Source organism: Coffea eugenioides, chromosome 7, assembly GCF_003713205.1.
Source record: "Coffea eugenioides isolate CCC68of chromosome 7, Ceug_1.0, whole genome shotgun sequence".
NCBI classification, from domain to species: Eukaryota; Viridiplantae; Streptophyta; class Magnoliopsida; order Gentianales; family Rubiaceae; genus Coffea; species Coffea eugenioides.
The window spans coordinates 4074117-4088784 of record NC_040041.1 but is presented as its reverse complement, the minus strand read 5'-3'; the positions used below and the strand labels follow the sequence as shown (position 1 = coordinate 4088784).

General features: G+C 35.0%; 1 protein-coding gene across 1 annotated transcript; it reads left to right on the top strand.

Annotated features, from left to right (window-relative positions):
- Positions 1-7701: 7701 nt before the first annotated feature.
- On the top strand, positions 7702-12764 carry LOC113777936 (probable serine/threonine-protein kinase PIX13). Its single transcript, XM_027323171.1, has 6 exons — positions 7702-8086; positions 8467-8798; positions 10064-10199; positions 10304-10446; positions 10583-10706; positions 12082-12764. The coding sequence occupies exons 1-6, from the start codon at positions 8002-8004 to the stop codon at positions 12531-12533; spliced, it is 1272 nt and encodes a 423-aa protein (XP_027178972.1). The 5' UTR covers positions 7702-8001; the 3' UTR covers positions 12534-12764.
- Positions 12765-14668: the final 1904 nt, after the last annotated feature.

Here is a 14668-nt window from a genome sequence, read left to right as displayed (position 1 = left end):
TTGTTACTCTAAACCTTTAGCTAGGTGGTGTAGTGAGATTGTGTATTTATTGGAATAGGTGGTGTAATGAGATTGTATATTTATTGGAATATTATCCAAAACAGGCTGAGTGTGTTTGGAAAAATTGTATAGGGCAATTACTATAACACTTTTAATGATAGGAAAGATAAAAAAAAAAAAGGTGATAAAAAAGTGTTTTAAATACTTGTACAAGTAAATGAAAAAAAAAGAAAATGTATATAGTGATTTTAATAGACAGTTTTGTGTACTAAAAATAAAATTATTATTAAAAACGTGCTATTTTACAAAACTTCATTACTCTAAAACACGAGATAGATAAAAGAGATATAGGTTTTTCAGTTTCAGCAGTATAAAGTGGGCGGGGTCTTTTCCAACGAAGGTTGCACTTTGTGTCATATTTTGTTTGATTTCTTTCATCAAATACTATAACTTGTCAAAATCATGTCTAAGATCAAACATTAGGAATCTGCCATTATCGATTATTAGTTGGAGAAACGGAAAATATGATCGATGGAATGAGTTGTTGCAGAACACAATTTGTCGTGTGAAGAATGAATGAATGAATGAACATTCGCTTCACTTTAATTGGGCCGGCCAAATCTGGCAAAAAGAATCAAAGGACCTTTGGCTCTCCCTTTGTTGTGGGCTTGGGTTGTTGTGTGTATTGGGGGATTGTGTTGTGTGGCTTAATTATTAAAGACAAGGCCGCTTAAAAAGGTAGTGTGTGTTCGAATTTCGCTGTTGATATGAGAGCTGTGTTCAAGGACGATCTTGTTCGAATTCTGCTAATGTAACAACTGTATTAATACTTATCTTATGTGCTGGCCAAAGTTGGGAATAGGGGCATCAATACAAGGTGGCTTAATTATTAAAGACAAGGCCGCTTAAAAAGGTAGTGTGTGTTCGAATTTCGCTGTTGATATGAGAGCTGTGTTTAAGGACGATTTTGTTCGAATTCTGCTAATATAACAACTGTATTAATGAGTAGTCTATAAGAACCTTTATAAACGACTTACGACTTATGAGTTCATGAGTATGTACTAATCCTTGATAGTGATCGGAGTCGAATGCATCAAACTTTTATTTATCAATAAATAAATAAGGCAAATTGCAAACTGTCCTGTAAATTTTTATGGCAGTTACTTCTCCAACTGTTATTTTCATAATTGAATGGATCGAGTCTAATTCGTCCCATAAGGCATGTGGATCAAATAGTAGATAATTTAACCGTAATGATGCCATTTCCAATATAGCATGAATTTCAGAATTTCTACTGTTCTTATGCAGCCAAAAGGGAATTTAAAAAAAAAAAAACAACAACAACAACAACAAATATTTGTAGTGTTCTTTCCCTGGAAATTGCTGTCCAATTCCTCTAACCAAAAATCCAGTGGCACCTCTTCCGGCAGCTTCCCAGGCAACGGTCAAAGAAGGGAGATTGGAGTTTCATTTTAGAAGTCAATAGATTCATTTTAAAACTAATTGTCCTTTTTAATACAACTAAATTTTTGGTGAAAAATAAAACTAATGGTAGCAAAGGAAAGGATAGCGTCACTTGTGCTGACGACAGCAGTTAATGTTGGCGACATAACACTGGAGCACACTTGAAAATATATTTCAACCTTCAGTTTAGGCCCCATTTGGCAAATAGATTTTTTGGATGTTTGTCTAAAATTTTACTGTAGCTTACCGTAGAAATTATAGAAAAAATTTTTAAAGTGCGTAAATATTTTGAAATATATAATTTAAAAACTTTGAAAAGTTTTTAAAGTTACTGTAGCTAAAGTTGTTGAAAAACTTATAACAGATAAACTTGGCTAAAAAGTTGTTTGCCAAAGAGGCCCTTAGTTTAACTGGGTCTCCTCGTCAGTGGTCATATGCTGCCTTAGTCAATTGACAATGATGATGATTCATTTTCCTACACATTTCCGGTCATTTATTTGACCAATGAATTATTCATAATTCATAATCACGACGTTTTGCATTAATATCTATGGAGAGTAGAGTATATGATCAACAAATTCCAATAAACAACAAAAGCTTGTGCACGTAATTGAGTATTTTCCGGTTAGTAATTCAGGAAATACAAATGAAATTAGATTTAATAACTAAAATGGACTTTCGATTCTAGCAGTATCACACACACACTAAATACAACTTTAAATATATATATATATATATAACACACTTGAGCTTGTACTTGAGCTTGTAGCTCTAAGGAGTTGCCCTTGGTGATTGATTATATAAACTTGGAACTTCTGCTGGTTATGGTTGAATATTTTGTTAACCAACGAGCAATCAAAGGTCGAGCCCAATTAACTAGTACTTGTGCTAAATCCTTCAAGAAAATAGGTGTTCTTTCACCAACCACAGCTTGCTTCTTTTTCTTGTTTCCCCCCTTTTTGGGTCACAGGAAGGAAGGAAGGAATTAAAAGTGCTTATCATTGGCCAAGAGTGCAAGAAAGATGTAGTGCTAGAGGCAATACATAGACCAATAGAACTGGCTCCCTGTTGGTTGTGGAGCAAGCAACATCCCCACTTTAGGTCAAATTCCAACTCCTGGCACAGCATTTTATTTTATTTTTTTAAAGGGGCATGAACTTATTCTAGGAGATGACCTAACAGAGAGTCATGAGAAACCGACGAGAATTAAACCATCATTAAATTATATGGATGCATTACGCACCCAACCCAGATGAATCTAAAAGAAGCCGCACGAGGGGAACTGGTGCAGTGTTTCACGTATGTAGAAAGTAGATAACAGCTGAGTAGTCTGGAACATGGCAGCTGGTCGGTAGGGTTCATGAATTCCGTTGCGACATTTATATATATGCTTTCATGAATGAATAACACTACAGCTTAGTTCATGAATCATGATTGGGAAAAGTAGGGACAAAGGAATGTAAGCTTTTTCGTTATACTATTAGACTTGGAAAAGGATGGATCTTTTTTTTTTTTTTTGGAAGGAAAAAAGAGACTTTCTATCCATTCATATCACGAAAAGGATGGATCCAATTGACCAGAAATTCAACAAAGTCCCGCCGGTCTTGGAAAACGAGTGAAGGAGGGGGCTCCATCTCCATGCATGCGAGTCTCGGCAGGAAGAAACAGGGAAGATGCATCTAACCAAAGTCTTCTAATTGTCACTTTCAATGGCTTTCATTACGTGTTATAACCGTGGCAATTCTCTCGACCCGGCAATAGATTGGATGAAGATAATTTAATGGTTCTTTTACTCGATTGAAAAAATATCCCGTCATGGAATAATTTCACATGGATTTAGGCATTGTTTGGTTAGTGAACTTGGATTATTAAGACTCGCTTAAGCTTTTAAGTATATTGAGATTTATGAGAAAATGATACACTGCTCGTTCTCGTTCCTAACAACTTAAAAGAACGAGACAAGCCCACCTATTGATAGTTTTTATTTCAAGAAAATTACAAGGTTCAATTTAATTTTGGGTTTCTCTATTCCATGCTCTTTTGATGAAAGATGATTTCCAGATTAATTTGCCTGCAAAAGTTTTAGAATTTCAGGTTAAAAATTTTCACAACTTGGGATGAGTAATAATTGAACCCCGACCTCATTCTTGGTGTGCCCTAATGACTTTCATAAGAGAATACTTTCACTTTTTGGTCTTTTTAGGTATATATTTTATTTATAGCCAAAAAAAAAAAGCGAAAAGATTGTTGTTGCAATTTTTCGGCAGTTGTTTCTTTGATCATCAAAATTTGGTTTAACTTTTTATCTCAAAATATTCCTTTATTATGGGAAAAAAATGGAGAATAGAAGCAAGAAATGCATGAGTGGAAATAATAATAATGATGTTTCCAAAATTCAGCAACATGAGAAGAGTATTCATTCACAAAATTGACTTTAATTACGAACTAGTCATCGTCCTTTTTCGTACCACCAACCCTCAATTGAGACACAGAGATGAAATATCCAAATAAGGAAAGCATTTCTGATCCGCATATCAAAAGCCGGCCGAAATAACTGTGCTGTACTTCACTTAAACTGCAAATGCCCGAATAACCAAACAAGCGCCCACACGTAGGACGCATCGTGCTTCCACAGTCGAGTTAACATCGTTTTGGAGTATATTCTACTGCGTACTACGCCACTTTCTTTTCTCATCTAATGGAAGATTCAAGGAAAACAATTTCAATTTTCATGGCAATTCCACCTAGTTAAGGTAGGGGTGAGCAAATTCGGTACGAAACCGAATTCATACTTGAGTTCAAATTCAATTTGGTAATTTAAAATAGTATATTTGGTAATTTGGTACAAAAGCGGTATTTAGTAAATTTATCGAATTCTAATATGGTATGAAATAGGTAATGAAATTATGAATTTGTTAATAATCGATTTCGAATTTAAATTCGATAAAATGAAATAGAGTACGTATTACCGCGTTCGAATATCAAATTAATTTATAAAATTATATAATATATAGGTAAATGCTATTAATAATAGTTAGTATATGGTATTATCATGTACTTATGATAATAATAATATATAATGATGTACATTATACTATTTTAGTATTTGTTAATTGTTATATGACTATAATAATACAAATATATAACAATACATAACATGACTATAATACTTATCATTTTATACATGACTAAAATTAGATAATAATTAATAAGTATAGGTATAATACTAAATATTAAATAATAAATATAATTAGAATTTAGATATTGGTAGTTTGGTACATCATTCATGTTTGAATTATTGAATATTTGAATGCGTAACTTATAACTTACAAGTATTGGTGTGCTCTAAAATTACATTACATATTTAATATGAAAATTCATATTCTCTATTCACTAATTTCAAGGATTTAAGCATAGACAAGACAACTAAACAGTCTAAGTGAATGCATATGAATTGCACATCAACATATTAGTATATTGGTTTTCACTATTAAAAGCAATTAAGTCATTTGCAAATTTTTCCAAAAAAGTTATATAAGAAATAAGAATAAATGTAAGTGTAATGCATTACATAATTTGTAATTTATAAGCAAATAAGTGACATTGTGTATACAACTACACAACAACATAAGTAAGTAAGTAAGTTGTATTTTTATTTGAAATAAATTATAAGTTTGTAACTTAGTAACTTATCACTAATTATTGTAAATTATAAGTTTGTAACTAATGTCACTTATTACTAATCATTGTAAATTATAAATTTGTAAATTATAACTAATCATTTTACAGTCTAAGGTGTATTCTAGTTTAAATTAATCAATTTTTATTTGTTCCTTAAATCATTGATTAAGGATTCAAGATATAACTAGGTATAAGTGATCAAATGAATACCAATTAAAATACAAAATGATTAGAACAAGAGTAATGTGTTAAATTATGAATAAATTTGGGGATCAAATCGGCAATAATTTTTAAATCATTGAGGAGCATAATGAATGTATAATAATTTAGAGCCCCAATTTATAGATTGATTTGTGATTAGTTTTGGATTGAATATTGCGAATTATTTGTGATTTAGCTTTGTAATTTGATTTGTTTAAGTTTGGAGATTGGTCTTGGATTTAATTTTGGAATGTTTAAATTTGGATCTTTTCTTTTTGGGTAGACTTGGACCCGACTCGGGACCTATCAGACCCAGTTTCTGGACTATAAGGTCGAGACTCGTCGGGTAGACTGGTTGGATGGGGGTTTGCTACATAAAAACGGGTCCGAAATTTTCAATTCTGACTCGAATCCGACCCGTTGACACATCTACTCTTAGTCATCTGTTTTTTTGATTGAAAATTTTCCATTTTAAATTAGTATTAGCAGGGAGAGATAGAAAAATCATGCAGAGTTTGGTATAAAAAATTATACTAGCTTTCTAGAAATAATTTTGTCACTGAAGTTAGGCTTTGACTGAAGAAAATATTGCATCCTCTTTTTGACTTTTTTTTTTCTTTTTAAAGCCTCGCCTTGAGTTGACAGAATTTGTCCTTCCAACACATATATGTCGTGGAACAAGCTCATAGGAGGGAGTTGCGTGAGTGGAAGAAGAAGGGCAGATGATTACAAGAGTTTAAGGTTGGATTAGGATTAAAAATGTTGTGGGGAGAGAGATGAATTAGGTGGTACAGAGGGAGGAAGAAGTATAAGTGAGAAGTTTTCGATTTGAAATCTTTCACCCGTATTTTAAAATAAAAAAAAGATTAGAAATGTCGCTTTGTTCTCTAGACATGAGGTTGATTTTGTTTGGCCCTCAATCTGTTCGCAGTCTTCCAAGTTTGAGAAGAGGAAAAAATAGAAGTTGAAATGCTATAAATATATGTCTACAAACGGTAGAAAACTTGAGATTATGGTTTTCAGGAGAAACTATAAAATCTTTGTATACTATCAAGATGTAAATGCTTACTTCTCTATGACTAATTCGCCTTTTAAATTCTTGCGTTTTTGTTGATTACCTGAAATCTCCTCTTGTTGAAATCCATAATTCTAAAAGAATTAATTCAACAAGCCTTTCAAACTAATATTTGTTTACAGTCAACTCTTTGCTTCATTCGACATTAGTTTTTCCATCAAGTCCGAATGACTTTCTAGTCAGATCCTTCTTACGCTTCTCGTATGGTGAAGTCTCATTGAACAAAAATCTTTTAATAATCATGTCAACATTCTACTGTTTTTTTCTCCCATAGTTTAAGTGGTGTTTTTTAACCTACCAAACCTCTTCAATAAATCATTTTAGTCTCTCTCAACGCATAAATCATTTCACAGTTTTTTAACTGTCAAACCTCCTTGACAAATCATTACTCCTCCTCCTCATTGCTTAACATCCTTCTGACCATTAAGGAAGGTACGCGTAATGTCCTATCATTTTCACACATTCAAATGTTCAAGATTCACTTAATCATTTTATACTTCTCATTCAAGTTACTATCAACCTCCACTACTCAAAATCCGGTTATTAGTTTATTTGTCATACCTTTTGATTTAGATTAGACCAGAGTTCTTGGTGATATATATAATTTAAAATTTGAAATTTCAGATTTTCGATTGTTATGTTTTACTAATACGGTGTGAATGACTAATCCTGTTTGATAACTAAATTCAATATTTAAATTTAATGAATTTAGATTTTAATATGTTCAAACGTATTTGATAATAAAAAATATAACTTAAAATTTTACTCGGGACAAATAAGTGATATGCTGCTGACTTATTATTTAATGCAGAATATGCTCAATATATTAGGATTTTAGTACTTTAATAATTCATCAATTTAATAGATTCAAATTTCAGTTTTATCTTTTAATTTTTGTAAATTTATTATGGGTTCCATGTTATCTTAGATATATTTGAACTTTTTTAAAAAAGATATCTTTCTACTGAAATGTATTTATGTCACTTCATATGTAACATCATTATTGTTTAAATTAACTGTATTACAACTTGTATAACTTTTTGTTTGTGGAGAAAAAAATATGTAATCATGAAAATCTCAACTAAGACCCGAGTGCCCAAAAGGTCCAAGCCCATTTTTTGGCGCACATGACTCAAAACATTAACACGGCTCCGTTGACTGCAAAAATTCTATCACTGCAAGAATTAGCGGCTATCAAGAAGATAAAACGAATACAGTACCAAAAAATGGCGCAAAGAAAAAAGTGTTTTGTACCCGTATATATATACATATTGTTGCCATCCACACAAAAAAGAAAAATCAGAGAGAAACAACATCATCACTCCCTAGAAAATAACTAACTGTTGAAGGCGTCCAAAGTCCAACCTAGAAAGTCATTAATAAACAAACCTGGAATTTCTGTCAGTAAAGAACAAGCCAAACCCCATTTCTCTTTTCTTGTTTTTTGCCTTCTTGTTTCCTGGCCACTTATTTTTTTAATTAATTTTATTCTGCATTTTTGGTTGGTGGAGATTCTTAGTTATGCTACTGCTAAAGCTACAGAGGAAGATCTGAGAAGCATAATCTGGGGGTTGCGATTAATGGGAAACTGCTTTGGATCAAAATCAGTTAGTACAAGCCCTAGCACTATCAACTCCAGCAACTTAACCAAGCCTTCTAGTGTTGGTAATTTTCTGAAATGACCCCAAATTCTTACATTTATGGTCTTTGCTTTTTCTGGGCTTTTATTGTTTTCACGTGTTTCTTGATTTTTCCCCCTTTATTAACTTTTTAGGTCATTTTCGAAAGTTGAAATCAAGTGCTTTGACACTGTTCTAGTGCATGTTCTTGTAAATTTGTGATCTTTTTGGTTGAAATTTATTATTCTTGCAAGATCATCCACGGGGTTATGTTAAAGTTTCGATTTTATTCGAACATAATGCTGTAATTGGCATATCAAATTTGTCCAGAGCCGGATTTTGTTACCCCTTTTGTGGTAATGTAGTTATTTGCATAATAGGTGGGAGTAAGGATACTTGGAGTTGACTTTTGATCTGTGATTATAGGAACATCAAATTATTACAGCAATGGTGGTGGTCTTTCTGCCACAAGCAGCAGTGCTGGCCAAAGCCGATTTTCGGCAGCAATAAGCGAGGAACCTTTGTCGCCAGGTGAAATATTGCCCACTCCAAATTTGAAGATGTATAGTTTTGCTGATTTGAAGAGTGCCACAAGGAATTTCCGGTCCGATACAGTGTTGGGAGTGGGAGGTTTTGGGACTGTATTTAAGGGATGGGTTGATGAAAAGACTCTTGCACCTGCTAAATTTGGTAGTGGGATGATTGTTGCTATTAAGAAACTAAATCCTGAGAGTATGCAAGGCTTTGAAGAATGGCAGGTACTACACCTTAAATTGTCTGTTTACTGTTTTAGTGGCTTAGCATTGTTGTCAATTACCGTTTTCAGATTCCCATAGTAGATGTGGTTGAATAGATTATTTAAGAAACAAATATTCTTCTGAAATGTCATTCATGTGGTGGTTGCAGTCAAAAGATCGGCATTTTGGGAATGAATTAGTACACCAAATTGATAATATGGTCGTAGGCTATATGTTTGACAATATGTGTCTAGACTAGGCAATGCCAAAGTAGCTTCCTCCCGAAATACTAACCCAAATCAAATCATGGAATTTTTTTGTGGTTTTAAGGGGCTGAGAAATAGTTTATTTAGCTGGTATTTAGGCTAGGGAAACTGCTTCTATGGAAATTGGATTCAGTATGATCTAAATTAAATGGTCCAGTGGTTTTGTTTGTGAAGTATGAAGTTAATTTCTTGACAATTTGACCCCTTTATACTATTGGTCACCTGAATGGCCCCTGAAATATTAAAAACTAACTTGCCCTGTTACAGATACATTTAATTTTTGGAATTGGTTATGGGAATTTTAATGAGTGCCTGAGCATATATATGGTGAAGTCTATTTTTATCAAATGTCTAGATGTTTTTACAAGCAATAATCTAACACTATACATCTACAACACTTGTAATGATCTGATCTTTGTCCCTTGGCAGAGTCTAACTGTTTACATTTCAATTGCTTTTAGTTTGTGACATCTTCCTGCAACAAATACCTGAGTCTTTGTTACTTTGACCTATTTTGTTGATTTGCTGTGAGTTTTCTCTGTTAACGGGCCAAATGCTTTTATTAAGATTCTGATCTTCTAGAATCTTATTTTTGGGCAGCATTAAGAATTCTTAGTGGAGCTATATATAGATTGTTACCAGGTCCGTTTGATGTATTCCTTGGAAAGATTGATGTTTCCTACATATGTCTTCTATGCATCCTTTTCTCATCTGATAGCTTGTAGATCATTAGCTAAATTCTGGACTTGGTTACATGATCTTTTTTTTATGCTTTTGTGTTGTCACTGGGGGTGCATACTTTTTGGATACTGATGAACCTCACTTTTGGGGAATCAACTTACAAGTTTACTCTTGATTATTCAATTTGAAATGATGACAAGTGGACTTTTATTGTTGTACACTTCAATCTTTCCCGTAAATTGTAGTACTATTTGTTTTACTGGTTTTTGTATTTAATGTTATCACTAGTTAAACATTTCCTTTGTGGCTAATTATAGGTCTCTTTGTTTGAAAGTGCAGTCAGAAGTTAACTTCTTGGGAAGACTTTCACATCCCAACTTAGTTAAGCTGTTAGGATACTGTTGGGAAGATAAAGAACTGCTGCTTGTGTATGAATTTATGCAGAGGGGAAGCCTGGAAAACCATCTTTTTAGGAGTAAGAACTCATTCTGAACTAAAACCCTTGAAGGAGTTGGGAGGGGGTGTGTGAAATATTTTCTGATACATAGTTTTGATCCCTGGCTTACTTTTGTTATGCAGGAAGCTCAGCTGTCGAACCACTCTCTTGGGATACACGGTTGAAAATTGCCATAGGAGCAGCACGTGGCCTTGCTTTTCTGCATTCTTCGGAAAAGCAAGTCATTTATAGGGACTTTAAGGCTTCTAATATATTGCTTGACGGGGTAAGTTTCTGCAACTCATGCCTTTGTGTTATAGCGTAATTTGCTTATGAAAATTTCTTCCCTGTCATAATTGTGGAGTTAGGGTAAAGGAAACTTTTTCTATGTTACAGATTTAGATTTGCTTTGTTGCTTGCAGAATTATAATGCAAAATTAGCTGATTTTGGCTTAGCAAAACTGGGGCCTTCAGGTGGAATGAGCCATGTGACAACACGAGTTATGGGCACATATGGTTATGCTGCTCCTGAATACATTGCAACAGGTAGGCATTTGTTTCAAGTGAAAAAGATGTTTTTGAAATCTATGGAAGCAGTGATTATAGATACTCGTGGTTGCAAGTTGCGTATTGAAGCAGGAGTTTATTAAGGTGGCTACTGATTGGGAGCTGGATAAGAGAATATACAGGAAAGGGTAGAATAATTAAGCTAATTTGTGCATTTTGCTTTGTGCACTAAACAAAGAAGGGAATCTTACTTGGGTCTCATATTAAGTTTCAATTAGCATTATTTTGGCACCATAATCAAGGGAAGGGAATGAAACCGTTTACCTATAATTGCTTAGATGTAGAAAAGTAAAATCCTTGTGGTTGCTAGGGATAGTAAAATCCTTGTGGTTGCTAGGGATAATAAAATCCATGTTGACTAGACTAAAACTTGACCTACATATGCTGAAGTTGAATACCCACCAAACCTTACCCTTATGCAAACCTTCAACCACCTGGATTATGTATAATGTCCACGAACATTATACTGCCAGTACCTCATCTCTACTGGATTAGAAGTAACCCAAAAAGTGCACCAAAACCTTTCTTCTCATCTTGATATGCAATATTAATATGACTCTCTCTCTCTCTCTCTCAAACACACACACACACACAATGAAATGACTGGTGAAATAATGGAAGGATGCGTATAGTTGCTATTGATGTGGTGGTTGTGGATAGATTTTATGCAAGCTAATTGAGGGTTTTGTGATGGGCAATTCTGGTAATTTTTTGGTCATAGTGGTTTTTCTTCCTGATGAAAGTACATTGCAATTGGTGGCTGATTTGGGGAAGTGGCCAATGTTGAGGTGTCTGACAATGGAAAGAGGTGCATTTTGACGGCGCTAGTGCAAGCGGGCATATAGGAGTGGATTGTGGGAAATGCTATACTGTTATTAGCATAATTTGATGCTGGAGATGGCTCTCTTGTAGCAAACGTTCTAGGTAGGACAAATAGTCTTGTAACTTTAGTGGAGGAATCTTTAGAAGGGAATCCTGCCCCAGCTGGTGCAATTTTAGCCATGAGAGCCTTAGTTTGGCTTTTGTCATTGCTTGTGAATGAGGGCATTGGAAGTTACTTTTGGATGGTTTTCCTTGCACTTGAAAGTCATTTAGAATATATGTACTTTGCCAAAGCAGCAAATTTGGGGTTTCAGGACGAGTAACTGTGATGTGCGAATGATAGGTTGGTACCAACATGTATGAGCAACTCGCATCTCTTTAATCTAGCATTACTGGCTGCGTAACATAACTCGCGGGAGCCTTCATAGCGTTAGGAGCCTTTCTCACTGCTGCTTCAACTGATCTCAATGATGATGTTTTTTTGTGACAAACTTGTCTTGTTAAATTCTGACCTCGTTTCCTAAAACACCAGGTCATTTATACGTGAAGAGTGATGTGTATGGGTTTGGGGTTGTGCTGCTTGAAATGCTGACAGGCCTAAGAGCACTAGATACTAGAAGGCCTAGCGGGCAGCATAATTTGGTGGATTATGCAAAGCCGCTGATTTCTCATAAACGAAAGCTGAAGACCATTATGGATGCTAGGATTGAAGGGCAGTATTCTTCGAAAGCAGCTTTGCAGGCTGCTCAACTTGCTCTAAGATGCCTAGAAGCAGAGCCCAAAAAGAGGCCATCCATGAAAGAAGTGATAGAAATACTGGAACAGATTGAGGCTATCAAAGAGAAGCCCAAAGAATCCAAAAGTGGGTCTGTCCGTTCTAATTCCTCGCACTCTTCATTTTCTCATCGCGACCTTCTTTCCAGTCATCGGCGATCTCCCTATCATCCAAGCCACCATGGGCCTGGGTTTGGAGCTGGAAGTTGACACTACAGTGCAAGGTGTCAATTTGTCTGTTCTTACCTGAAATGTGTAGCAGCAAATTTTGATCACTCACAACTTTTGTCAATTTTTTTTCTGCCATGTAGTCAATTCTTTTTGCCAATTTTGGTTTATTCCTTCATCTTTTGTTTTTATAGTAGAGAATGTGTTGTAATGTGAGAAAAAGAAACCATGATTTTTTCTGTATCGTGTGATAGAATGCCAGGTTAATTGCAAGTAGCTATGTAGATGTGGCAAATATTGTACTTTAATGAGATTAGATTAATAATAATAATAATAATAATAATAATATATGTTCTTTGAATGACCCAAAAATAAAATAAAAAAATTTAGACCGTCATCAAAACGTACAAACCAATTCCTGTGTTCTGGTTGCCCAACTTCTTCCCAGGAGAAGACGAAAGCACAAAAACTGCCAATACCATATCATCATTAAGGTAAGAATAACGGGTAAAAAACAAACCACGATAAATGGGTCTGGCAGTCTGTCACAAGATTATTTCTTGGTGTTGTCCTGACTAGAAAACAAGTGTTAGTCACGGATTGGTGGGGTGCAAAATCAGGGGGCCAATTCCATTGAACTGGCTAGCGTGCACATGTTTCCTGACAGAAAATGTAGAGTGTGGTCTTAGTTGTTGGTAGCATTGCGTTTGCGGAATTGAATTTTGGGGTTTCGGTTCACGCATCCCAATTCCCAACCAACCACGATAAACACGTGAGGCGCAGTTGCTACGGGATATGTCTTCTTTTTTTTTTTTTTTTTTTTCCAGCAAAAATACATCGTATAACCTACTCTATGGGGAGGAGGACTTTAAGAAGGATTGTGTATTAGGGACTAGTGGATATACGGAACAGACTCAACTAGATCAAGAAAAAGTGGTATGACACTATCTTTAGATTTTTTTTTGTTACCTACAGCCCAAGTCCCTCCTAGTGGCCACTAAACTAAGCTCTGGTTGTTACGGGATATGTCATTGGCACTTAATAAAAGACCGCTAACGTTCCGTTCCATCCTTTCTTTATTAGAAGCATAAAAAAGGGTATGAAGTGCTAGAGTTTTTTTTTTTTTTTTTTTCTAGTGCTAATATCATTCTCCTTCGGTGACCCCAGCAACATATGATTCACAAGGAGGGTGGTTGTTGTGATTTAGCAATGTCTCGGATATGAATTGGACGTGAGGTCAAAAACATTTATGATTGATCCACCAATCGGGCATGCATCGATCTGGATTCCTGCGTTGATTCGATCAGCCAGTACAAAGTACAAACTGTGATACAATTCAGAAATTACCACGAAATGTCCCCCCACCAACCCAAAAAGGGCAACAAAAAAGAAAAGTTCTTCTATAGGTGCAGTGAACCCGATTCAGCTCCCCAAGTATAGGATAGGAGCAGTCCGAGGAGTAGGGTAGATTATTGTTGTCGTTGAATAAAAGAAATTCATCTCATAATTGATGCACCATTAGGTTTACCGATCTTTGTTCCATCCAGTACTTATTTTGAAATCATTATTAACCTTTTGCTGCTACCCAACAGCACAGACAAAAAAGTGTTTACCCTTTTATATAAGAATTTGCTAGAGAATTCATAATAAATGTAAGCAAGCACTGTGTCGTGTTAAAGAGTGCTACGTGCCCCCATTGATAGGGGGTTTTTTTATTCCCCACGTTCAGGGGTTCCTCCTCTCATCATGGTTAGATTGTCCGCCCAGCACAAAAGTCAAGACACAGACAAGACCCCATGCAGATCCAGGCTCGCCTTTTGAAAGAGCACGAGATCGCATAAATCCGCACACTCATCTTTGAATACAGCGGAACCTTTAAATGGACGTCCCACAATTATTTATGATCCTATTCACTCGCAGGCATAAAATAAAAAAAGATTGAACTTGAAAAGAGGAGTGCTCCTGGTCACGTCTTTGTCCTTTGCAATTAAAGCTTTTGTCCACTGTACTAAAGAGCGTGTATATATAATAATTTTTATTCTGCTTCTATCTTATGTCACGAGAAAGAGAATTGAACTATCATCGGATCAAATGGATGCATGTGCACTCACCGGTGAAATTTTCAGAAAATCCCTGTGAAGAAGGTAAAATATATGCTTTACTGGTTGTTTTGTGTT